The sequence below is a fragment of the Mastigoproctus giganteus genome, chromosome 14, assembly GCF_048544385.1.
Source record: "Mastigoproctus giganteus isolate SK-2022 chromosome 14, ASM4854438v1, whole genome shotgun sequence".
Classification (NCBI taxonomy): Eukaryota; Metazoa; Arthropoda; class Arachnida; order Uropygi; family Thelyphonidae; genus Mastigoproctus; species Mastigoproctus giganteus.
In genome coordinates this window covers 111938-137966 of record NC_143588.1, presented here as the reverse complement: position 1 = coordinate 137966, position 26029 = coordinate 111938, and the positions used below count along the sequence as shown (strand labels likewise).

Sequence of the window (26029 nt, the reverse complement as noted above, 5' to 3'; positions counted from 1 at the left end):
ACACTATGCTACTGCAACAGGATATGGAAAGGTTGAGCAGATGGGCTGAGAGATGGCAAATGAAGTTTAACATTGACAAATGTAAAGTACTACATATGGGAAACAGCAACCCCAGAGCAACATATCAACTCCGTGGTACTACACTGACAGTGGTAGAGAATGAAAGGGACCTGGGGGTGGTTGTGCAGGCAGATATGAAGTTCTCTGAGCAGTGCAGATGGGCTGCAAGAGTAGCTCATGGTGTATTGTCAATGATATATAGGAATTTTTCTAGCAGGGATAAGGAGGTGATTATTCCCTTGTATAAGGCAATGGTCAGGCCACACCTAGAGTACTGCATACAGGTCTGGAGGCCTATAAAGGGAGTGAGTGGGAGAAATCAAGAGTGGTAATCAATGGGCACTGCTCTTCATGGACTAATTTTATTAGTGGAGTCCCTCAAGGTTCAGTGTTGGGTCCATTGTTGTTTTATCTATATATAAATGATATTGATGATGGTATATCAGGCTTAATGTCCAAGTTTGCAGACGGTACGAATGTTGGCAGGGTTGCTAATGAACCTAATGATAGTACGATGCTGCAGCAGGATTTAGAAAAGTTTAGCAGATGGGCTGAGAGGTGGCAAATGAAGTTTAACATTGACAAATGTAAAGTACTACTCATGGGAAGCAGTAACCGCAGAGTAATGTATCAACTCTGTACTACACTGACAGTGGTTGAGAATAGAAAGGACCTGGTGGTAATTGTGTTGGCAGAAATGAAGTTTTCTGAGCAGTGCAGACGGTCTGCAAAAGTAGCTCATGGTGTCTTGTCAATGATATACAGGAATTTTTCTAGCAGGCCTAAGTAGGTGATTATCCCCTTGTATAAGAGTGTTCACGCCACACCATGAGTATTGTATACAGGTCTGGAGGCCTCATTTTAAGAAGGATGTAGAGCTGTTGGAATGGGTACAGAGAAAGGCAAGATTAGTGAATGGAAGGAAGGGTTACTCTCACGAAGAAAGGCTAAAGTTTTGCAGATTACAGTGTCTGGAGACTTGGCACCTGCGAAGTGATCTGATTGAGGTGTATAAAGCCCTGAATGATTTGAGCATGCTCAGTGCTGATGGGATACTTCCTCATGCTCAGTGCTGATGGGATACTTCCTCATGCTCAGTGCTGATGGGATACTTCCTCTTGCTCAGAATAATCACCTGAGAGGGCATAAATTCAAATTGAGGAAAGACAGTTGTAGTTTAGATGTGTAGAAGTTTGCCTTTAGCCAGCGGTAGTTCATTGGTGGAACAGACTTCCATCTTTTGTTGTGGAAGTTGATAGCGTAAATAAATTTAAGGCAGAGCTGGACAGGAATTTGGAACGGAGGGGTGAAATGAGTGTTTTGTGTTTTTTTTTTTTTTTTGGTTGATTTGAATAAGCTCGCTTTCTTGCATCATATGCCTCTGCTAATGCTAAAGTCTGAAATATTTCTAAATTAGGTTAAATGTTGTTGACCACCCCTCATATATTTCTGTGGGGGAAACTTGTGCTTGGTACTATGGGATTGTAATCAATTTTAAAGTTTCCCAATAAACTAAATATACATTGAACATTTGGTGTTGATCCAAATTTTTTTTTTTTCTTCAGTAATACTTAGAATATGAAATTGATGCTGAAACCTTTCTTTGGCCAATAGAACATATCCTGGAATGCACCAAAAAAGTGGCAGTTTGAGTTAGGCAGGCAATAGAAACAGCAAATTTACACACACACACACACACACACACACACACACACACACACACTCTCTCTCTCTCTCTCTCTCTCTCTCTCTCTCTCTCTCTCTCTCAAATGCAATGAAGAAATTTTGAATAATGAGAGAAAATAATCTCTTTTTTTTAGGTTCTATTCTATAATTATTTTATTGCAAAAGGCAAATACTGAATATTAAAAAGTTAAGTTTAGTTTAAATTTTATAATTGTTTCTTACCAAAATATTTGTTGTAGGTTTATTCAATCTGCAGAAATGCATAAGGCCAGTATATTTGTTAACTTTCGTGAAACTGGAACCCTGCCTAATGGATCAAGCAAGTACTATCCACAGATAGGTCCGTGAACATTAAATTTTATTATGATGTCAGTGTATTACTTCTGTTTATTTATATAAACTGTTTCAACTAAATAATATTGTAGCTTAAGCTGCATAATTGCTTAATTAATTTTCATACCTTTTGGGTCATTTTATTTTAATTTCAACTTTCCAACCCATTAAGCCACATGTATATTGTCCATATATATTGACAATATATACTGTATATGTCCTGCACTGCTCAGAGACTCAAATTTAGGAAGTAAGTTTTTTTACACATATATAAGCATTTGCCAATTTATTGGTATTACTATTTATGTATACTGTTGTTTAAATAGACATCACAGTAAAATTAAAATGTCAGCAAAACTCATTGTGAAATTCATTAAGTTACAAAGGTTGATTGATATTAATATTACGAGTAAAATAACTTTTTCATTGCTGTGATATTAAATTTACTTAAATGTCTGTTTTGAATATTTGTTATATTTGGGCTTTGGGTTATAGGGGATGAATAATATAGTTCAGGCCTGTGGCTGCTAAATACGGCACTGTTTCTTGTATTCTTGTGAACTCCTCTGACCATGTGGTCATCCCTGAGTATAAACAGAAAATTTATATGCACTTCACTGCATTATATGCCTATATAATGCGGCGCCTCCGTAGCCAGGTGGGAAGGAGCAGCAGTGCGTAGCACACGCTTCTTGATTAGACTGGGGTTCGAGCCCATCGCCACCAAATATGGAGGATGCGGAAAGGTCAGGGAATAACCACCGCATATCCCCGGAGCAATATGGCCTTAGTTGTTAATGCTCCTAAAAATCAAATAACAGATTTCCTATATAATGCAGTGAAGTGTTTTATTGGGGGATAAATTATTACTGCAGTTGACAAAAAAAATAAATGAAAAGTTGTGTGAATCACTATTTCAGTCCACATCAAAAGTAATTGTTACCCTTGCTATTACATCCGGCAGGTGGTGTGTACTTACAGAATGATACTGATACAGGTCTGCTTCTATATACAGAATGCCTGTATATAGAAGTCTCCCTGCTGATGTATTCCAGTGCTTAACATATCTGTATATTTTTCGTGAGTTTTAATTATTTTGGATTAGAAAAATGAAAAAAAAAAAATTTTAATTTATTTCAACCTCTGGCACCTAATTAACTTTTTTCTGTATTTTAATATATATTTTTATAAAACATAACTGAAATGTAATGCAGGTTAAATAAATATAATTACATTACATGTCAGGCACATTTGATTATCAAATAATATACCTCAGGGGATAAAATTTCTTATACTCAAAGACTGTTTGACAAAACATCACCACACTCACCACATGATCTTTGTGCAAACACTTTAGTACAGTATAGAAATTTAATGGTGATGTGTGATTTTCATGGCAATACCTTACATGGGGAGATTAATGCATGGCGATTATGACTTACTGCAAATTAAAGGTGGTACTAATACTCCCCCTAAGAAAATGTTAATATTAAGTCCTGAAATTTTAAAAATATTGGAGTTTGTATTTGAAATTTATAGTAGTATTTATGTAGGGGAGCATGTACGATGGCTATGAAAGTGAGCATAAAGTCTTCCCAAGGAACAACAATCATGCTTAAAAATTTGATGCTCAATCCTGCTTTTTCTGTTCTGGAGTAATGACTGGATATAGCCTTGTATAATGTGATAATCACCTATTTATCCTGGTATTATTGAAAAAATATCATTTCCTGGGAAACTGTCCATGTCCTCCACTGCTCAGAGAAAATCATATATGAATACACAATTATCCCCAAGTCTTCATTTGCTGAGTCTAATGAAACATATTTATTATTAAGTAAAATTATTCAGTAAATTTATTTGGTATGTTAATGTGGAATTATTGCCAGTATGCCAATAACCACTACGTATTCTCCCACTCAACCATCCCTTTATCCATAGCAGTAACTTGTCCATAATACCACACTGCTCTAATTGTAAACTCTTTTTTTTTTTTTCAACCATCAAAAGATTCCTGAAATCCAAATATATGAGTGGATGATCATTTAATTTTTGGACTGTGTAACAAAAATGCCTTTTATGTCAAAAAACACAAGAACCAGTTGTTTGTCAGCTGAAACAAGAAGCTCAAAATTTCTTAGGTCTATCAGAATGCTTCTTCCACTCACTCGACTTTGTTTTATCTCTGGATCATATTGAAAAATCCAAGTTTCATCACAAGTCACTGTTAGATTTAAGTTTTTACCCTGAGTTTTAAAACTATCAAGCATTTCTTTGCACAAGTTTAATCTTTGCTGTTTTTATTCTGGAGTCAAATTGTGTGGAATTCAGCAGCACAGATTTGTGATATTTTTGGGTGATATTTCACAATATAGTGAGCACTAGTATGAAATGGACATTCTAACAGCTAATTCATGAAGTGTAATTTGCCTGTGTGTATGCATCTTCGATGCACACAGGCATATTTGCTCAGGGGTTGAGGCGATTTGCTCAGGAGTTGAGGAGGGAGGCTGACTAGGTCTTGATTTATCTGCAACAGATGCATCCTCATTACAGCATTCACTGAGTCGATTGTGCTTGGCCATCCTACCAAGACACCCAATACCTTATGCTTCATTCATCTCTTTAACTGTTTTTGATGCATTTAAGCCCCATCTGACACAACAAATCATATATTGCTGTTCAGCCTATGTCCGACATGATACTTGCTTCAAAATGATCATCAGTGACCTGTGGCTAAAAAAACCCTCTTCGAGTAACACTAACTTGACAAGTACTGGCATGCACACACAGTGTGCTCTGTAGCGATCAAGGAGAGCAATGTCTTCACAACTTTCGATGACTAGAAGCGTTTTCCTCACCGTTCCTTTATCTTTGGAAATAAAAAAAAAATCACAGGGTGCAAGGTGCAGACTGCAGAGTGGATGAAGAACACATTTGACTTTAATGCTGGCTGAGGACTTGACAGTATGAGCAGTGTGAGGTCTCACATTGTCATAATGCAGATCCACTGACTTGCATACAGTTACAGTGTTATATGTGAAGAATCTGATCCTGCACAGTGTGCAGTACAGTTATGTAGTAAAGTCCCATAGCAGTCGTATGACATGGCACATTATACTGGTAAACCATTCCTTGAATGTCAAAAAAAAGAGATGACCATAATGTTTCCTGCAGAAACCACCACTTCTGCTCTTTTTGGTGTTGGTAGACTTTGAAACAGCGACAGAGGTTTGTTGCTTACTCTCTGGGATTAAAAGATTAAGTTATGTCTGTTCCACTGCTATCTCCTTATGCAGAACCTCAAGATCTTCAGTAACCATCTATGTGGCTCAGATTTGAGTATTATTGGAATGCAGCATGCACAAACGTGTTTATATGCAAATGGTCATGTAGAAAAATTTCAAGGTTATCTGCCATTCTCTGGACTTCCATATATTTTGTCTTCACTTCATTTATCCTAAGTCCTCTTCTTTGTGCTTCTCTATCCAGCCTATCCACTGTTTACTCCATTACTCATGTAGACCTACTGATAACAGCAGGCGCCTCCATAGCCAGGTGGGCAGGAGCAGCAGTGCATAGCACACGCTTCTTGATTAGACCATGGTTCGAACCCGTGCCCACCAAATACGGAGGATGTGGAAAAGTCAGGGAATGACCACCGCATATCCCCGGAGCAATGTGGCCTTAGTTGCTAATGCTCCTAAAAACCAAATAATAACAACAACAACTGATAACAGCGACATGGTCAGCATATGCGCAGACCTACACAGTTTTTATCCGGTCACTTCTAATCTTCTGACAGCCGCCTCCAAAACATTCTCTATTCTCTAAACTCTCTATTACAGTAGAGAGTGCATTGCCTTCCATGTCTAACATCAGCATTAATGTTAAAGAGAGTCGTCAGTTCATTGTAAATTCTCACCACTACTTTAGAGCCAGCCAGCATATTGCTTTTATGAGCCTAAAAATCTTTGAAAATGTGTCCAAAAGAAAGAGATCATTTATCATTTGCTCTGTCTGTTGAGGTTAGTGTCACTCCACCGTTCTTGAGCAACTCAGGTGACACAGAAGCCTATAGCATATATAAAATAGTCTGTAATCAAGTCACAAAGGGCGCCTCCATAGCCAGGTAGGCAGGAGCAGCAGTGCGTAGCACAAGCTTCTTGATTAGACCGGTGTTCGAGCCCGTGACCACCAAATACGGAGGATATGGAAAGGTCAGGTAATGACCACCGCATATCCCTGGAGCAATATGGCCTTAGTTGCTAATGCTCCTAAAAACCAAATAACAACAACAAGTCACAAAGGAGGTTAGGCGAAGGCAGATTACGAGAAATCTTGGGCAAAGGATGCAAAGAAAAACAGCAAAGAATTCTTTGCTTATGTGAACTCTAGAAGGAAAGGGATGAATCAGATTGGACCACTTAACCTAGATGGGTTGATAAATTGATGATCATGCTCAGGTAGCTGATAAACTGAATGAGTATTTTGTATCTACATTCACACAAGTGGAGTTATTCAAGGAGGCGAATGCCAGAAGTTTATCAAATTTTAACAGGGAGCTAAGGGACGTTCTAATAGTTGAGAGCACAGTGGAGGAGAAATTGTTGAAGTTAAACATAAGGAAGGCACCTGGGGTGGACAGGATCTATCCAGTTATATTAAAGGAGACAGCAAAGGAAGTAAGCAAACCCTTAGCCATAAGTATGAGAACTTCCTTGCACTCAGAGGAGATCCCATGGACTGGAGGTGTGCAAAAGTACCAGCATTTTGACAAAGGGGGTTCAAAAGGTGACACAAGTAACTATAGACATGTTAGTTTTACTTGTGTTCTAGGGAAAATAATCACTGGTTAAAGATGCACTACAGGATCATATAGACAAAACTGCAGTAATAGTTGAGACAGCATGGGTTTGATAAAGGGAGGTCTTCTCTGACAAATTTTATTGGATACTACGATGGTCAGAAAGGAACTGGATGCAAAAAATAATTTTAATATCATATACTTGGATTTCAGGAAAGCTTTTCATACAATTGCACATGGAAGACTGTACAAATTGGAATGGTATGGCATTAAGGGTAAGTTGTTACAATGGATAAAGGGATGGTTGAGTATGAGACGACAGAGAGTGGTAATCAATGGACACTGCTCTTTGTGGACGAATGTAATTAGTGGAGTTCCCCAGGGTCCGTGTTGTTCTGTGTATTCATCAATGATATAGTGAAGGCATATCAGGTTAATGTCCAAGTTTGCAGATGATAACAAGATTGGCAGCGTTGACAGTATGCAACTCCAAATGGATCTAGATAAGTTGGACAAATGGGCTGAGAAGTGGCGATTGAAGTTTAACATTGACAAATGCAAAGTATTGCTATGCGTAGCAATAATCCAAGAGAAATGTACCAACTGTGTGGTACTACACTCAGAGAAGTGGAAAATGAAAAAGACCTGGGGGTAATTGTGCAGTCAGATATGAAGTTCACTGAACAGTACAGATGGGTTGCCAGGGCAGGTCATGGAGTCTTGTCAATGATATATGGGAATTATGCTAGCAGTGATAGGGAGGTGATTATCCTGTTGTACAAGGCAATGGTCAGGCCACACCATGAGTTACTGTGTACGTATCAGGAGACCTCATGTTAGGAAGGATGTAGAGTTGCTAGAACAAGTACAAAGAAGGGCAACAAGGTTGGTAAAGGGAACAAAGGGGTGCTCTTACCAAAAAAGGCTTAAATTCTGCAAATTGCTGTGGCTGGAGAGTAGCCATATGCGAGGTGATCTGATTGAGGTGTATAAGGCCTTGAATGGGTTTGGCAAGCTGATTGCTGATGTGATTCTTGCTCAGATTATGAACCTGAGGGGGCATAAATTCAAATTGAGGAAAGACATTTTTAGAATATATGTGCGGAAATTTGCCTTTAGCCAGTGGGTTGTTCATTGGTGAAACGAACTTCCATCTTTTGTTGTGAAAGCTGATAGCCTAAATAAATTTAAAGCTGAGCTGGACAGGCATTTGGAATGAACGGAGGGGTGAAATGGGAGGGTTTTTTTGGCTGATGCTGCATAAGCTCGCTTTCTGGCATCATATGCCTCTGCTAATGTTATTGCTAACTATGCAGGTATTCTGTGAGCTCCTGGTGCTTTCTAGTTCTTTAAGCACTTAATAACTTCGAATTTCTTCAAAGCCAGGGTCTTCAGTTCACTTTTATATCACAATAGCTGTTTTGTTTCTGTCTTATCTCCTGTCAAGATGCTCTCAAAATACTCTTTCTGTAACTAGGATGCGTTCCACCATTTTGTCAATCTTCTCCTTCAAAGTTTCTTTTTCTTTCTACACATCCTAGCCACGGAGATGAACATTAGAGAGATGAATCCTGGCTCATCTCTTCGATTCTACTGCTTCTCGGCCTCACGTTCCACTCCTTCCTTGGTCTTGAGTTCTCGCCCATGGGTGCAGCATGCGTACCCAGAATTTATTCCTTAATGCAAGTCCATTCTTCAGTCTTGTCACTGTTTTCCTGTAGTCTTTGGGTGAACTCTGCCTGGTACTTTTTTTTTTTTTTTTTTATGTGAACCCCAAACACGAGAGGTATTAGAACCTATAGTACTTAGTACCGTGCTTGGGTTGGAGGTTGAGAAGACGAAAGAAGATATTTGTTGACATTGGACTTGAACTTCTGTAGATTGTAATTTTCAGGAAATACGTATGAAGGAAGGTTGTTCCAGAAAACGGCAGTTGAATGAATAAATGAGGAAGATGAAAAGTTGGTTCTGTGGGTTTGAAGTTGGACAGTAAATGGATGTTGGCTGGTGGCGGCACGTGTTCGGACTGTTTTGAAAGAGAGAGCGGGAATTATAGAAGCCAATTCAGAAGAACAGTTCCCATGGAAATATCTGTAGAAGAGGCATGCAGCAGAAACAGTACGTCTATGAGAAAGCGAGTGGAGAGACTCTGTTAGAGATGAATCATTAATTAACCTAACTGCCCTCTTCTGAATGGAATCAAGAAGCCTGAGAGAGGTTTTGGGGGCACCACCCCAAATGTGGGAACAATATTCCATGGCAGGGCGGATTTGCGATTTATACAGAGTGAGCAGCTGTTTGGAAGAAAAGTAACGCCGAGAGCGAAAGAGAAAACCAAGTTTTTTAGATGCAGAGGAAGCAATATTTGTAATGTGCTTGTGCCAAGAGAGATTAGAAGTCAGGGTAATCCCCAAAAGAGATATATCCTTTTGCCTAGAAATTGGAGTGTCACTAAAGATAAGCATAGGAGCAGAAGAATCCTTTTTGAGAGATATAAGACAAGACTGAGTTTTAGAAGGGTTGAAATCAACTAAGTTGTCTTTGCCCCACTGGAGAATTACCTGAAGATCGGCATTTAAGGAATTGGTAGCAGATTTTCGAGAAGTTGAAGCTGATTGAGCAGGGCAAGGTTTCTCAAAATGGAAAGTTGAATGCAATGTGCTATCATCGGCAAAACTATGGATAGGATTTCCAGTCAATGGAAGAAGGTCATTGATATACAAGAGGAAAAGAGTGGGGGAAAGAACTGAACCTTGGGGGACACCGGCATTAGTGGAGAAGTTAGAAGACAGAGAGCCATCTACCATCACCCTCAGTGAGCGATCAGAGAGAAAACTGGATAACCAATTACTAAAAACAGTTGGCAAACCATAAGATGGAAGCTTGTTTAGAAGACCTTTATGCCAAACACGATCAAAAGCTTTTGAGATGTCAAGAGCAACTGCTTGTGTTTCACCGAACCTTTCCATTGAAGTAGTCCATAAATGGGTAACATAAGCCAGAATATCACCAGTGGATCGACACCGACGGAATCCATACTGGCGATCGTTGATCAGACGGAAGGTTTCTAGGTAGTTTAAGAGTTGGCGGTTAATTGATTTCTCCATTACTTTAGAAAGAGTAGAAGTAATTGCAATGGGACGATAATTGGATGGAAGGGATTTGTCACCCTTTTTAGGAACTGGCTGGATATGAGCAAATTTCCAAGCAGAAGGAAAAACACCTTTGGAATAAGAAAGTGAAAAAAGGCGGCAAAGAATAGGAGTAAGTTCAGGAGCACAGATTTTGAGAACAAGTGGAGAAATACCATCAGGACCTGGAGCTTTCTTAGCATCAAGATTCATCAAAATCCTTCTGATATCCTTTTGACGGAAGACCACAGGAGGCATTGAATGGACCGTGTTGGGAATGGTGGGAGGTGTTTTACCAAGTTCATTAATACATGAGCTGGAAGAAAAATGGGATGCTAGCAGGTCAGCTTTATCCTTGGCTGAAGTGACAACAGAACCATCTGGTTTGGTCAGAGGTGGAAGCAGAGATGGGCAAAAGTTGCGGCCAATAGCTTTGGCAAGAGACCAGAATGCTCGGCTACCATTAGGGCAAGAAGCAAGTTTTCTACTCTTAGCCTGTTCAAACTCTAGTTTGGACTGATTAATAACTGCTTTACAATTGTTGCGAGCTTTGGTGTAGGCAGAAAATGAAACTGAAGAATTAGAAACAAGCCAATTACGATATGCAACATTCTTCTCTTGAACAGCCTTAGCACATTTATTGGAAAACCAAGGTTTAGATAAAGGACGAGATTTTGAAGTGGAGTGTGGGATAAAGGATTCCATTCCTGCAAGAATAATTTCACTGACACGATCTGAGCAAACGTTGACATCAGGAGTTTTGAAACAGTAATCCGACCAAGGAAAAGAAGAAAAGAAGTCTCGCAGGTCATCCCATTTTGCATTCTTGTAATGCCAAACAACACGAGGTTGGGAATAGCCATGAGATAAAGGTTCCATTGGAGAAGAGACAATCACCAAGTTGTGATCTGAAGTGCCTAAAGGACCTCTCACTTCGACCGTGTACTTAGAAGGGTTGTTTGTGAGAAAAAGATCAAGCGTATTGGCTGTATGATTAGGATTGTCCGGTATTCTTGTAGGTAAATGAACAATCTGTGCTAGGTCATTAGTAATTGCAAAAGCCTCAGCATCTCGACATGCTGGGTCGGTGTGACTAGAAAACGGAAGCCAGCTGGAGTTGTGAACATTAAAATCACCAAGGAAAATTACCTCACTGTTAGGAAAGTTGGACTGGAGAAAGTCAAGTTGCAACGAGAGGAAGTCAAAGAGCTCCAAGTGATTAGTGGAGTTGGGAGAACAGTAGAGACAACAGATGAATTTGACACAATGAGGTAGAGAGATTTTAAGCCAGAGAAGATCAAAGAGAGGAGATTCCAAATTGCCAAGTCTCTGACAGGGAATATCAGAACGGACATATGCACAAGTACCACCTTTGAGGCGAAAGGAATCATACAGCGAATAATTTGGGCATCTGAGATGAACAGTATTTGAATCAACCGATAACTGAGATTCTGTCAGAAAAAGTACATGGGGTTTGGCAGACTGCAAGTGGAAATGGACATCGTTGAGATTAGAATTGAGACCACGTATATTTGTGAAATGAATTAGGAAATCCTTGGGAGGTTTAGATCTTTTCGCAGATAATTTTGATAAGTCTATTTTTTAATTTCTGTATTTTTCATCGCTAGGTTTCTCAACCTTTCCTCTTGTTGCTAGGAATTTTTTATAGTTCAGTCTGGCTCCCACTAAAAAAATGATCAGAATCAGAGCTAGTGCCCTGAAAAGAATGGACATTTTCAATTGCAGTAGCCCACTTCTTAGAGACCAGTACGTGATCAATCTGATTAACCTGATTTCTACCAGGGATTTTCCATGTACCTTTATGAATATTCTTTCTTGGAAACCAGGTACTCATGACCTTAAAGTTTTTGGCAGCAGCAATTTGTACTACTCTAAGACCATTACTCTTTGTTTCTTCATGGAGGCTGTCTCCTAAATAGACCCATGAAAACTTCTTCCTTTCCTAGGTTAGCTTTGAAGTCACTGAGTTGTAATCGCATCATTCTTTCTTTGAGCTGTAATAGCATCATTCAATTTTTGAATTCTTTCACACACAGTTTAAAGATGGTTGGATAGATTTAAAGATTCAGGGTCAATTTCTACATTCTATTTCCTTGTTGAAAAACCTTTCTTTAAATTGTATAACATCCCTTTATACACTATGTACAGATTGAATGGGATTGTGCCAGAAAATGACCTGGAGGGCACTGGTTAGTTCTGCAGCAACGATAATTCCCCTTTCATTTCTTGATTCCCCTTTATTTCTTGAAATGCAAATAACGATTGTAGTGAATTTTTTAACTTTGTCAGCCAGGATCTTAACATGCAGGATAAATGAGAATCTGTTATCTATTATCAGGCCTAAATATTTTATCCGAGGTACATGTGGAATTCGGATGCTATTGAATTTAACTGTAGGAAGCTGGGGCTAAGGTAAAGAAAGCCTACACGAGAAGCACCAAAAGTTTGATGAAATTTTCCGTAACGGTATTTGTATCGTTGCTCACTCAGTAAACAGACGGTGGGGGTTATCGGTTCTGGAGTATAAGTTGAATCCCACACGAAGTGGAGGGGGGGGTAACCTGACCTTTTTTCTTTAGAATCACTAATTGAATTCTGAATTAGATTGTTTCTGAATGTGTGCAAAACTAAAATTATGGTGATTGGTGATAATCTAGATTCCAGTAAAGTGAAGGTTAATGAGCAAGATAAAGAAGTTGATCAATTTTATTACTTAGGGTCAAGAATAATTAAAAAAGTAGTGACTGCTCAAACGATGTAAAGAGACGACAGATAATTGCTAAAATGTTGGTTGCTGATCTGATAAAATTATGGAGAAATCATGATCTGCCCCTAAAGACGAAACTGAGAATCATTGATTCATTAATTTTTCCAGTCACCACTTATGGATGTGAAGAATGGAATCTGAAAAGAGTTGACAGGAAGAAAATTGAGGCATTTTGAAATGTGGTTCTTCAGATAGGCCTCTGGGGTTGGGCATATTCATAATATAAATTTTTAGTAGTTTACACCAACCTTGCGTTGAAATAATGAAATAAAAAACAAAATCAATAGTTCAATAAAATTAAACCGGTATTACTAATTTACAATAAATTACAATTTACAATAAGTATATAAAACAAAAATAAAATATACAGAATTAAAAACGCTAAAATCTGAAGCTTTTGAAGGCTCTGCCTTCTTTCTCAACAGTATGCTTTATTTTTGCAGTGCAATCTTAAATACCTGCAGGTTCACGGCACATGTCACGCCATTCAATAACACGTGCATTGTTCTCATGCGTAACGGGACCAGAAGTGGCTCGAGAGCGCGTAAGGTGGAATCGTTCATCCCCCTCCAAGGATCACTGTCTCAAAGAGAGGATGAATCCACATACCCCTATCTCTATTAATGTTGCTCCCAATGGAACTAATCCGCAAGCTCTCGAGCCACTTGCGGTCCCAAAACCTATGCGCCCGGTTGATGTAATAGCTTTGGCAGGGGAGATTTGATGTTGCTTCTCCCAATAATCTGCATTCCTTATCGCGTGCTCCCCCAGACAATCCTTTAGATGCCGTTTTGTTTCCCCCCACATAACATTCCCCACAATCTGGGCACTTAATGCTATAAACGACCCCACTTAACACTTTCTTTTGGAATGGGATCTTTCACTTGTGCAACTTACGTCCTGGCAGTTGCACACAGCGTGTCTGATGATCCCATAATACACAGGCTATTCACTTGGTTAGACCCGGTTTTTGTTGTTGTTATTTGGTTTTTAGGAGCATTAGCAACTAAGGCCATATTGCTCCGGTCATTTCCTGACCTTTCCGCATCATCCGTATTTGGTGGTCACGGTCTCGAACCCCGGTCTGATCAAGAAGCGTGTGCTATGCACTTCTGCTCCTGCCCACCTGGCTACGGGCCTCCATAGCCAGGTGGGAAGGAGCAGCAGTGCGTAGCACACGCTTCTTGATTAGACTGGGGTTTGAGCCCGTCACCACCAAATACGGAGGATGCGGAAAGGTCAGGAATGACTACCGCATATCCCGGAGCAATATGGCCTTAGTTGCTAATGCTCCCATAAACCAAATAACAAACAATAACTAACAAATAACCTGGCTACGGAGGTGCCGGTTAGACCCGGATAATAGGGAATGTGTGCAGTGGCTATTGGCGTAAATGTCTCACCTCTCCTCTGTTCTCCTTTGATATACTTATTTATGATCCTCTGGGGGTAGCCACACCTCAGAAGATCCACCGTGACGTGCTCAAACTCTTTTTTTTTTTTTTTTTTTTTTTTTTTTTTTTTTTTAATTCTCGGAGGTGCTACAATGTGATTTAGCCCTGTCTAGTAGTGCTCTAATCACACTGTTCTTGTGATGGTTGGCCTGAGCTGAATTATAGTGTGAATACTGACCTTTACACATAGGATTTCTGTAAACCCTAGTCTTTAAACACGGGCCTTCTCTGTAGACCAATGCATCCAAGAACAGTAAAACCCCTCCTTCTTCCACCTCCGAGGAAAAATGTATAAATGGGGAGAAGCCATTAAGAAAATTCAAAACCTCATCTTCGCTCCCTTTTCGAATAATTCAGAACGTATCATCTACATATCTTTTCCACAGACGCATAGGGAGAACCATATCACTAAATATTCTAGCCTCGAGCTCCTCCATCGCCAAATTAGCAATAATCGCACTAATGGGGCAGCCCATTGCTGCCCCGTGAACCTGCTTATACATAGTGTTACAAAACACCATAGTGGTGCTTGACAGACGTAATTCTATACCTTTACAAATGTCCTCCACGTCTAGTTGGATCCTAGTACTTAAGGTGACATCTTTCTGTAAGGCCATGTGTGCACAGCATACCCCATGGTTAATTGGAATACATGTAAACAGAGGTGTCACGTCAAAAGATATCATGGTTTCATTTTCTTCTATAGATGGTTCTCTAATAAAATGTACAAAAATCCTTGCTGTCCTTAACACTAAACTTAGAGAGCCCCACTATTGGTGCCAACAATTTGGCCAGGAAACCAGATAATGCATATGTGGGACTGCCTATAAACGAAACAATGGGTCTGAGTGGAAAACCCACTTTATGTATCTTAGGCAGTCCATAAAACCTCAGTAATTGGCTTCCCGTAGCATGCAATGACCAATACCATTCTTTAGAAATCTGGTTATTCTTAAGCCAGCTGTATTCCATGCCATCCTATTAACCTGGCGCTCCAAGTTCAACAATGGATTCAAAAATCCATTGTTGAACTTGGAGCACCAGTTTAATAGGATGGCTTCAAAAGCTTCAGATTTTAGCGCTTTTAATTCTGTATATTTTATTGAATTTTATGGTATTCTTTTTGTTTTATATACTTATTGTAAATAGTAATTTATTGTAAATTTGTAATACTGGTTTAATTATATTAAACTATTGATTTTGTTTTTTGTTTTATTATTTCAATGCAAGGTTGGTGTAAACTACTAAAAATTTATATTTTGAAATGTGGTGTTATAGGAGAATACTGTGTATTTCTTGTATTTTTTACTTGGATCGAAGAACAGATGAGTGGATATTGAATAAAATTGGCAGGCCTAAAATTCCTCTTCATAGCATCAACAAAAGAAAACACGTTTTTTGGTTATACAGTAAGAAGGGAAAACTTTCTGTTAAAGAATATAATGGAAGGAATAACCAAGGGGAAGAGGTGCAGAGGAAGACCTGCAACTAGGTGGAAGTATGGTATCAGTGAACTTCTGGGCTTGACACTTTGCGATGCTGCTCGTATAGCACAGAATCAGTGCAGTTGGAGGAATTTGTTGGTCGCAACAACAGCTCCTCAGGGAACTATGAAGTTCCCCGAGATATGAAGTTTTCTGAGCAGTGCAGATGGTCTGCAAGAGTAGCTCATAGTGTCTTGTCAATGATATACAGGAATTTCTCTAGCAGAGATAAGAAGGTGATTATCCCCCTATTTAAGGCAATGGTCAGGCCACACTTTGAGTGCTGTATACAGGTCTGGAGGCCTCATTTTAAGAAGAATGTAGAGCTGTTGGAACAAGTACAGAGAAGGGCAACAAGATTAGTGAATGGAACAAAGGGTTGCTCTTACGCAGAAAGGCTTAAATTTTTCAAATTACAGTGTCTGGAGACTTAGGCACCTGCGTTGTGATCTGATTGAGGTGTATAAAGCCTTGAATGGTTTGAGCATGCTCAATGCTAATGGAATTCTTCCTCTTGCTCAGAATAATCATTTCAGAGGGCATAAATTCAAATTGAAAAAAGACAGATGTAGGATACATGTGCGGAAGTTTGCCTTTAGCCAGCGGGTGGTTGGTTAGTGGAATAGACTTCCATCCGTTGTTGTGGAAGTTGAAAATCTAAATAAATTTAAGGCTGAGCTGGACAGGTACTTGAAAAGAACGGAGGGGTGAAATGGGAGCGTGTTTTTTTTTTGGCTTATGCAGCATCTAGCATTGTATACCAATGCTAGAAGTATGGTAAATAAATTTGATGAATTTGAAGTGTTGGTCAAGACATCAAAGGGGGATATTGTTGTGATAGCAGAGATGTGGTGTCACACAGATATAAGGAAGCCAGAACTGGAATTTGGGGAGTACAATGTGTACAGAAAGGATAGAAAGGGAGGAGGTGTTATGCTGTTAATTAAGAAAAACATAAAATCAAAAGAAATGCACCCAGTTGATATAGATGAACAGTACACTGTTGAGTCAGTTTGGTGTAACATAAGCACTGCAAAAGCAAAAATAAGAGTAGGAGTGTGTTGTAGGCCTAATGACTCTGATGAGTACAATGAACAATTATACAGAGAAATAGAGTGGGCCAGTAAATCAGAATGTCTTATAATGGGGGATTTTAACTTCCCAGATACTGACTGGAACTTGTGGGTTGGTCACTCACACACACTAGTCAGACTTTTGTGGATTTATTGGATGATTGTTTTCTGCAGCAGCATGTTCGAGAGGCAACCAGAGAGAGTAATACTCTTGATCTGGTTATCAGCAGTGATCATTCGTGTATTAAGAATTTGCATATAAAGGAACCACTAGGTGGCAGTGATCACAGTGTACTGATGTGGGATTTACTTAAAGATATAATTACCATTAGGGGTAAAGGAAAGGGTGTTTGCTTCCTTAAAGGTGAGTACAGTGGTCTCAGAAAGTTTTTAAATTCTGTACAGTGGGATAAACTGACGATGTTATCAACAGTAAATTCTAAGTGGGAAGCATTCAAGGAATTAATTGTGGCTGCTACTAAAAGTTTCATACCTATTAAGAAATATTGTTCAAGGTTTAGGCCTAAATGGTTATCTAATGAACTAATGAGACTTGTAACAGAGAAGAAAAATGCATGGGATGCATATAAATTACCAAGCGACTCAGAAGCCTATGGCAGATATAAGCTAGTCTGTAATCAGGTCGCAAAGGATGTTAGGCAGGTGAAGGCAGATTAGGAGAAATCCTTGACAAAAGATGCTAAGAAAAACAGCAAGGATTTCTCTACTTATATAAACTCTAAAAGGAAGGGGATCAATCTGATTGGTCCACTTGACATCGATGGTTCGACTGTTGATGATTCTGCTCAGATAGCAAACAAACTGAATGAGTATTTTGCATCTACATTCACACATGAGGAATTATTATGGTTTGAAAATGGCAGAAGGTTATCAAATTGTAGCAGGATACTTAATGATTTTGTAATAACTGAGAGCAAAGTGGAGGAGAAATTGTTGAAGTTAAACATAAGAAAAGCACCTGGGGTGGATGGGATCTATCCAGTTATATTAAAGGAGGCGGCAAAGCAACTAAGGAAAAACTTAGCCATAATTATGAGAGCATACTTGGACTCAGGGGAGGTTCCCACGGACTGGATATGTGCAAATGTATCCCCAATTCACAAAGGGGGGATCGAAGGGTGACACGAATAATTACAGACCACTTAGTTTAACTTCTGTTCCGGGTAAAATAATGGAGTCACTGGTTAAAGATGCATTGCAGGATCATCTAGACAAAACTGCAGCAATAATTCAGACACAGCATGGGTTTGTTAAGGGAAAGTCTTGTCTGACAAATTTGATAGGATATTATGATGTGGTTACAAAGGAACTGGATGCAAAAAATAATTTTGATATCATATATTTGGATTTCAGGAAAGCTTTTGACACTGTTGCGCATGAAAGAAATTGGAGCAGAATGGTATTAAGGGTAAGTTGCTACAATGGATAAAAGGATGTTTAAGTGGGAGAAGACAGAGGGTGGTAATCAATGGGTGCTGCTCTTCGTGGACTAATGTTATTAGTGTAGTCCCATAGGGTTCGGTGTTGGGTCCACTGCTGTTTTTTATATTTATCAATGATATTGATAATGGAGGTATATCAGGCTTAATGTCAAAGTTTGCAGATGATACAAAGGTTGGCAGGGTTGTTAATGACAGTAATGGCAGTGTGCTACTGCAACAGGATCTAGATAATTTGGGCAGATGGGCTAAGAAGTGGCAATTGAAGTTTAACCTTGACAAATGCAAAGTAATGCCTATGGGTAGAAGTAACCCCAGAGAAGCGTACCAACTGTGTGGTACTACACTTAAGGTGGTAGAAAATGAAAACGACCTGGGAGTAATTATGCAGGCAGATATGAAGTTTTCTGAGTAATGCAGACAGGCTGCCAGGGTAGGTCATGGGGTTTTGTCAATGATATATAGGAATTTTTTAGCAGGGAAAAGGAGGTGATTATCCCTCTGTATAAGGCAATGGTCAGGCCATGCCTTGAGTACTGCATACAGGTGTGAAGGCCTCATTTTAGGAAGGATGTAGATTTACTTGAGTGTGTACAGAGAAGGGCAACAAGATTGGTGAGGGGAATGAAGGGATCCTCTTACCAAGAGAAGCTTAAGTTCTGCAAATTGCAGTGGCTGGAGACTAGGCACCCGTGTGGTGATCTGATTGAGGTGTATAAGACCTTGAATGGGTTGAGTACGCTGAATTCTGATGGGATCCTTCCACTTGTTCAGATTACGAACCTAAGGGGGCATAAATTCAAATTAAGAAAAGACAGATGTAGAATAGATGTGCAGAAATTTTCCTTTAGCCAGCGGGTGGTGAATTGCTGGAACTTCCATCTGTCGTTGTGGAAGTTTGATAGGTTGAATAAATTTAAGGAGGAACTGGACAGGCATTTGGAGGGAATGGTGTGATTTTTTTTTTGATTTTTTTTGGCTGGTGCTGCATAAGCTCATACACATGCTTTCTTGCATCACATGCCACTACTACTACCTACTACTAATGCTAATGTAATGCTAACTATGTGTCTGGAAGATGAGAAGAAGATATCAACCATTGATCCAGTACATAGTTCTAAAAGAGGGGGCCCAAAGGACAGAGCATTCAGGGTGCCCTCTGGAAATAAATCTAGAGTAAACAAGATGTGCCAATACCTTAATTTGTCGATTACCAAAGTATGATCTAATCACACAGTACAAGTACCTGTTACAATTTGCCTCTCAAAGCAAAGGCCAAAGGACAGACTGGAGAGGAGAGGATTTTGGGGAATGGGTTTTGCCCTCAGTTAAGCCTGTTAAATCTAAGGCAGTGCAGCCATTTGACATGGGTGGTGATAAATGGTATAACAACCATATTTAAATTGTATATATCTGGCATAATCCCATTTAATCTGTACATAATGTATAAAGGGATGTCATACAATTTAAAGAAAGGTGTTTCAGCCAGGATATTGAAGGTAGAAAGTGTCCCTGCTGTCCATATTAAACAAGGAAAACTTAAACGTTGGATTGACTTTTTGGAGGTTTGGAAACACACATGGGCGACCAGTGAAACTTGTCAAACCACTCAACAATTTATTGGAGATGCACTCTTCATGGTCAATAAAATACAGATCCTTTGGTTTTATCGAAAGGATCTGTTTTTTATTTTGATGGGCATGGATCATTAAAAAACGGATTATTCAAGCTTTGTTTTTAGAATAATCCTGATCGCTTCTTTGGTGAATGAGAAGAGTGGAAACGTTTTATTGTAATGTATACAAAGAGTTTAGAACTGAACTGTAAAGTATTGTTCCTGAGATCTGTGAAGACAATGTAGATCTCTTGATTCAGAATGAGATTTGTTTTATGGCTTTACAAAATTTCTCAAACTTGGCCTTCGGAAGAAGGCTTACTCTACTGAGAACTATTTTGGATTAAAAACTCTCGATACATTGGCATGAATCTCAGTGAGATTCAGTGTAATCGCACACTTTGTGTACTGACTTATATTTAGCAGTTCCTTGATATGTATAGTTTTATTATATTGTTAGGTATAGTTTTATTAATAATTTATTTGTAAGCGCATTTGTGGGTTGACTTTTGTAGTGTAGGCGCAGTATAGCCCCAGAAGCTTATGCATCATTAAACCTCCATCACACACACACACACACACACACACACACACACACACACACACACACACACACACACACACACACACACACACACACACACACACTTTTGCAGTGAGAGCAAACAGAGGGCTTCTTTTTGACAGTCGTTATTTCTTCAAGGCCCTCCCCTTTATCTGAGTTAGGCTTGTTGGGCTGTCAGCCGAGTCTGAATATTTTTCTGTTCCTACACAACCATAATCTGTTATTAAAACATATATGGACTTTGTTTATAAATATAAAAATTTCAAGATTTTGGGCTAGCCTTTGCATGGCTATAGTTATCTCTCTAATTATTCTATAATCACAGATTGCTACCATGAATACTGGAATAAATTACTTATTTTTTGGATAATTTTGGTGCCCCTTGGTGAATACATTCCGAACTGCAGAAATCACTATTTTTCAAATAATTTCTTGAAGGGATTTTTTGGACTATTGATACTGTTTGGGGGGGGGGATATTAACCCCCTTCAGAACTGGTCTAACTTGAGTGGAATTGATTTGATTTTACTCTTGCTTTCGGGATGAGACTTTATTTCCACTGCACAATTGCATTTTAATTGTAAAGATATTGTACAGATTCATCTATAATGCTACTAGAACACTAACTCAAATCAATAGAATACCTTTATTAAATAAATATAGTGACTGTATAAGCTGTATATAAAAATAAAATAATATTATAACAAGAATGAAAAATAAAAGCATTGAAAAGATGATTAAAATGATTAAAAACCACTAAAACCATATCTTTCGGTGGCAGCAGCCGCCTTCCTCGGCAATAATGGTGGTTATCCAACAATCTGTATATGTACACCACACCTATATGTCACCAGCAGGTATGCAACATGAGCTATGGCACTTGCGTTTGTTCCACTTCCCATGTATTGGAACCGGAAATGGTACTGGAATGAACCATTCCAAAACGTTCTTCTCTCCCTAGGATAAGGCCTTCAAAAAGTGGATGAATATGACAGCCCTTATCCCTTTAAGACTATAGCATCCAAACGAACATATCTTTAGACTCTCAAACCATTTCTGGTTCCAAAACCCATGCGTTTCATCTATAATCACAGCTTCTTTAGTCATAATATCATGCCCAATTTCCCAGGCAGGTTCAGCTAGGGCTGAACCTGCCTGGGAAATTAGTTTAGCCAAGTACCCCGACAAAGCATATATGGGGCTTCCTATAAATGATATGGTGGCTAAATAGATTTCGCCTATAGTGGGTCAGTCCAACTATGTCATAAAAGACAGCAAGGAATTTGTGGGTTTTGTGAAAGATTTGATTGTAAATGAAAATGAGAGCATGATTTCTTTTGATGTTGTGTCACTATTCACATGCATTCCAATTAAACATCGAATATATTGTGTTAGAAAAGCGTTAAGTCATGATGTCTCTTTGGGTAATGGATCACTTTTAAATGTAGAGGATATTTGTTCTGGTGTGGAACTTTGTCTGCCCAGCACCACTATGGTGTACCAAGGGGTTATGTACAAACAGGTTCATTGTACAGCCATGGGATCTCCCATTAGCGCCATCATGACCAATTTGGCCATGGAGGAGTTAGAGGGCAGGGTTTTTGGTGGATGTCAGTTTCCCCATAAAGAAATGGAAGAGGACGTTGATGATACTTTTACCGTGGTCCAGAAGGGGAGAGAGGATGATGCACTCCATTGGCTTTAATAGCTTCTCCCAATTTATACAATTTACCTCAGTGGTGGAGACAGGAGGTACCCTTCTATTCTTGAATGTACTGGTCTCTAGGATAGGCCCTAGGCTTAAAACTTCAGTGTTTAAAAAACCTGTGTGCAGAGGCCAGTACACCCATTATAGTTCAGCACAAGCTGGACAATAGTGTGGTAAAAGCTCTACTAGATAGAGCAGGGTCACACTATACTACCTCTGAGGACAAAGAATGTGAAATTAGACGAGTCACAGCAGACCTTAGAAAATGCAGATACCCCCAGAGCATCACAGATTTAGTAGAGGAACAGAGTCCAACCGTCAGGAACCTTTTGTTCCTGTGGCTACCGCATACATTCCTTACTATCTGGGCCTTACTGAGCGTCTAGCGAGAATTTTGCATGGTTATAAAACACGATGTGTGCAGCTTCCCGGGTGGAGGTTGCACACAGTTGTGTCCCGGGTAAAAGATCCAGTAGCAAAGGACCTGAGTAGTGGAGTGGTATACAGGATAAAATGCCCGGATTGTGGGGACTGTATGTGGACAAGACAAAATGACGGCTTAAGGATCATCTGGGGGAGCATGCAAATGCTATAAAAACCGCTGATTACAACAAGTCTGCTGTGGCCGAGCATTTTTGGGAGAGGCAGCATCAAATCTCCCCAGAGGATGCGGTTATTGTGGATCGAGCGCATTGGTTCTGGGACTGTAAATGGCTCGAGAGCTTACGAATCTTCATCCAACAACAATATGAATAGGGACAGAGGTACGCGTATGCATCCCCTGTTTGAAACCATTGTCCTAAGTATGGATGAACGGTTTTGCTTGACACCTCCCGAGCTGTTTCCGCTTCCAGTTCAGACCATGCGCCGACTGAACCATGTGAATAAGTACTTTTTTTTTTTTTTTTTTATGAAAACCCCCAAACACGAAAGGTATCAAAACCTATAGTACTTAGTACCGTGCATGGGTTGAAGGAGAAGTGTGGGGGAGGGGGATGCCGGAAACTTTGCTCTAGAGACTGAACATGGGTTTCACCACTTCAAGCCTCCAGTAAGCAAAGTGGTGGTATTTCACCGGTTGATGAAAGTCATCTACCACCACCTTGAGCCTGTTATATAAGGAAGTGTTGCAGGAAGTTTTGTTACTGCTGAGGAAGGAAGCCGATGTTTCTGAAAGCTCCAGGTTTTTATCGTTTTTAATCCGGTTTATTTTTGTATTTTTTATTGCAAGGATTTTATTACAGTTTTAATGTTTTCACAATGTACATAATTTAATTTACTATAATATTAGTTTTTGTAAATACATAGTGTAGTAATTTTATTTATTTTATTTTAATTTGTAAATTTTCAGTTACAGTAAAATACTTATTCTAATTGTTGGTGTATGAGTTTATTTATTGCTAAGATATGAATTTGCCCAACTTTAGGCCTTTTCCAGGATAATTTTGTATACAACCCCACTAGTGTTATTAGTTGCAATAAGATCCTTAATTGCGAATATTACCATGCACAGTCTACAACCCAGAAGCTGCACACAGCGTACCTGACACGAGTGATGGATTCCGAGATGCCTGGATAGTTGGGAATGTACGTGGTGGCAACAGGTGTAAAAACATTCCTATGACTGCTACTTATATCTCTTAAACATCCTTCAATAATGCTCTGGGGTAACCGCACATTACTAGTTCAGCCATAACCCGTTTGGTTTTGTCCCTCTCCCCAGATGAAGAGCAATGGGGCCACACCCTACCCATTAAGGCCTTGACCACACAAATTTTGTGGCAACTGGTCTGAGCAGCATTAAAGTGTGTGTATTGGCCACGACACATCGGTTTGCTATAAACCTTGGTTCTCACGTGTCAGCCTTCTCTGTAGACATACATGTCTACAGAGAGGTTTAATTAACCTAATAAATTAACCTAATTTATTAGGTTAATTAAACTGAATGTAGGGTGAGCCATTATTTAACCAATTAAGTACTTCAGTTTCATATCCCCTTTGTATTATTGTGGACATGTCATCAACATACCTCTTCCACATCCTCAATGGGGTTGGACTAGAGCACCCCAACATCCTATCTTCAAACTCTTCCAAGGCTAAATTTGCTATAATTGCATTAATAGGTGAACCCATTGGCCAATCCACGGACCTGCTGGTACATAACATTGTGAAACAACGTGGTACTAGACAAGCACAATCCAACACCTTCACAAATGTCTTCGCCACTTAAGGCTATCCTATCCTTCAAAGTATTATCCCTAACCAAAGCCTTCTGCACACAATCCAAACCATGTTCAATGAGTGTACATGTAAACAAAGAAACAACGTCGAAAGATACCATAATCTCCCCCTCTTCTATCTCTTGGGCATGGACAAACTGAACTCACTGCTGTTCTTAATGGTGTAATCCGAGTGTCCCACTATGGGTGATACATGTTCAGCCAAATATTTGGATAAAGCATGCATCGGACTGCCCACAGATGACACAATGGGCCTAAGGGACACCCCAACCTTACCTACCTTAGCCAAACCATGAAATCTAGGCAGATGACAACCCGACTCGTGCAACTTCCAGGAAACCTCAGATATTTTTCCGCTCTTACACCAGTTCTGAATTAATTCATTAACTCGTTGCTCCAGCCACCCAAAGGGTTCCTGCAAATGACCCTATAAGTAGACTAATTTAATACAATAATTAACCTAAATAAATTTAACGCTTAACTGGACAGGTATTTGGAACGAATGGAGGAGTGAAATGGGAGCAGTTTTTTTTTTTTTTGGCTGATGCTGCATAAGCTTACTTTCTTGCATCATATGCCTCTACTAATGCTAATGCTATCATTTAATAGACTAAGGGCGTTTTTTCTTAATAATCATCTTTGAAAAGAATAGCGAAAGCTTAAAAATCTTTGTTCAACACTACCATGGATCTACCCTTGTCTACAGGTACTGATCATGTATCGATATTTATTTCAGCTGACATCAGATCAAGCATTTTTTGGCATCACCATTTACTAAATATGTTCCCCCCCCCATATCTGATGACACCTATACCATTTTATTTTATTTGCATTTTATTAATATTTTGTTGTACTAATTTTACTTTAAAGTTCCCCCACTTTATATTGGCTTGGAAATTCAGCCCATAAATTTACGTAATTCATCATAACCTCTAGGATATTAAAATTTTTTCACATTTCACTAATCTACTACTCTTCTTTTTCTACTTTCCTTGCCCTTATAGTTACTGTCACCTTGTATAACTTTCACATCCATTTATGCATACTTAATTAAATTAATATTATTAAAACTTTTATATATATATAAACAGATAACCATCATATAACACGGTAGTTTGTTTCCTACAAGCCGACCGGGCTAGCCGGGTGAGTAAAGTGCCTGCCCGCCAACCCAAAGGTCGCGGGTTCGATTCCCGCCTTGGGCTTGGATCAGAGTACTGCAAAAACCTTGGGAGGTGCATTATGGTCACAGAAGTCTATGCGCCAACCACCACAAAAAAAAAAAAAAAAAAAGTTTCCTACAAAATCTCGTGTAATGCGAAACCGCATTACAAAACCGCTAAAAAATACACCTTTTTTATAACTATCGGAAACTTAATTTTTGTAGTAGTAATAACTTAATATTTTAACTTTATTTTTATAATAGTAGTAACTTAAATAGTAATAACTGAATAAACGTCTTACCTTACAAGTTGTGATACTTATATGTCAGATAATCTACGTTCATTGAATTTTCTTTCTCTTCATTGCTGCTAAGCACAATCTCTTCTGCAGCATCTAGATTTCACTTACCTTCTGCTCTCTTTAAAAGTCAATCTGCATGCTTTGAAGTTACAAATTTTTAT

General features: G+C 39.1%; 1 protein-coding gene across 1 annotated transcript in view; it reads left to right on the top strand.

Moving 5' to 3' along the window:
* Positions 1-26029, top strand: part of LOC150074941 (nonsense-mediated mRNA decay factor SMG9-like) — a 314293-nt gene that overhangs the window by 206326 nt on the left and 81938 nt on the right. Inside the window, exon 7 of the mRNA XM_090388997.1 lies at positions 1986-2086. Within this exon, the coding sequence (XP_090245123.1) occupies positions 1986-2086 (101 nt within the window). The remainder of the gene's footprint in view (positions 1-1985; positions 2087-26029) is intronic.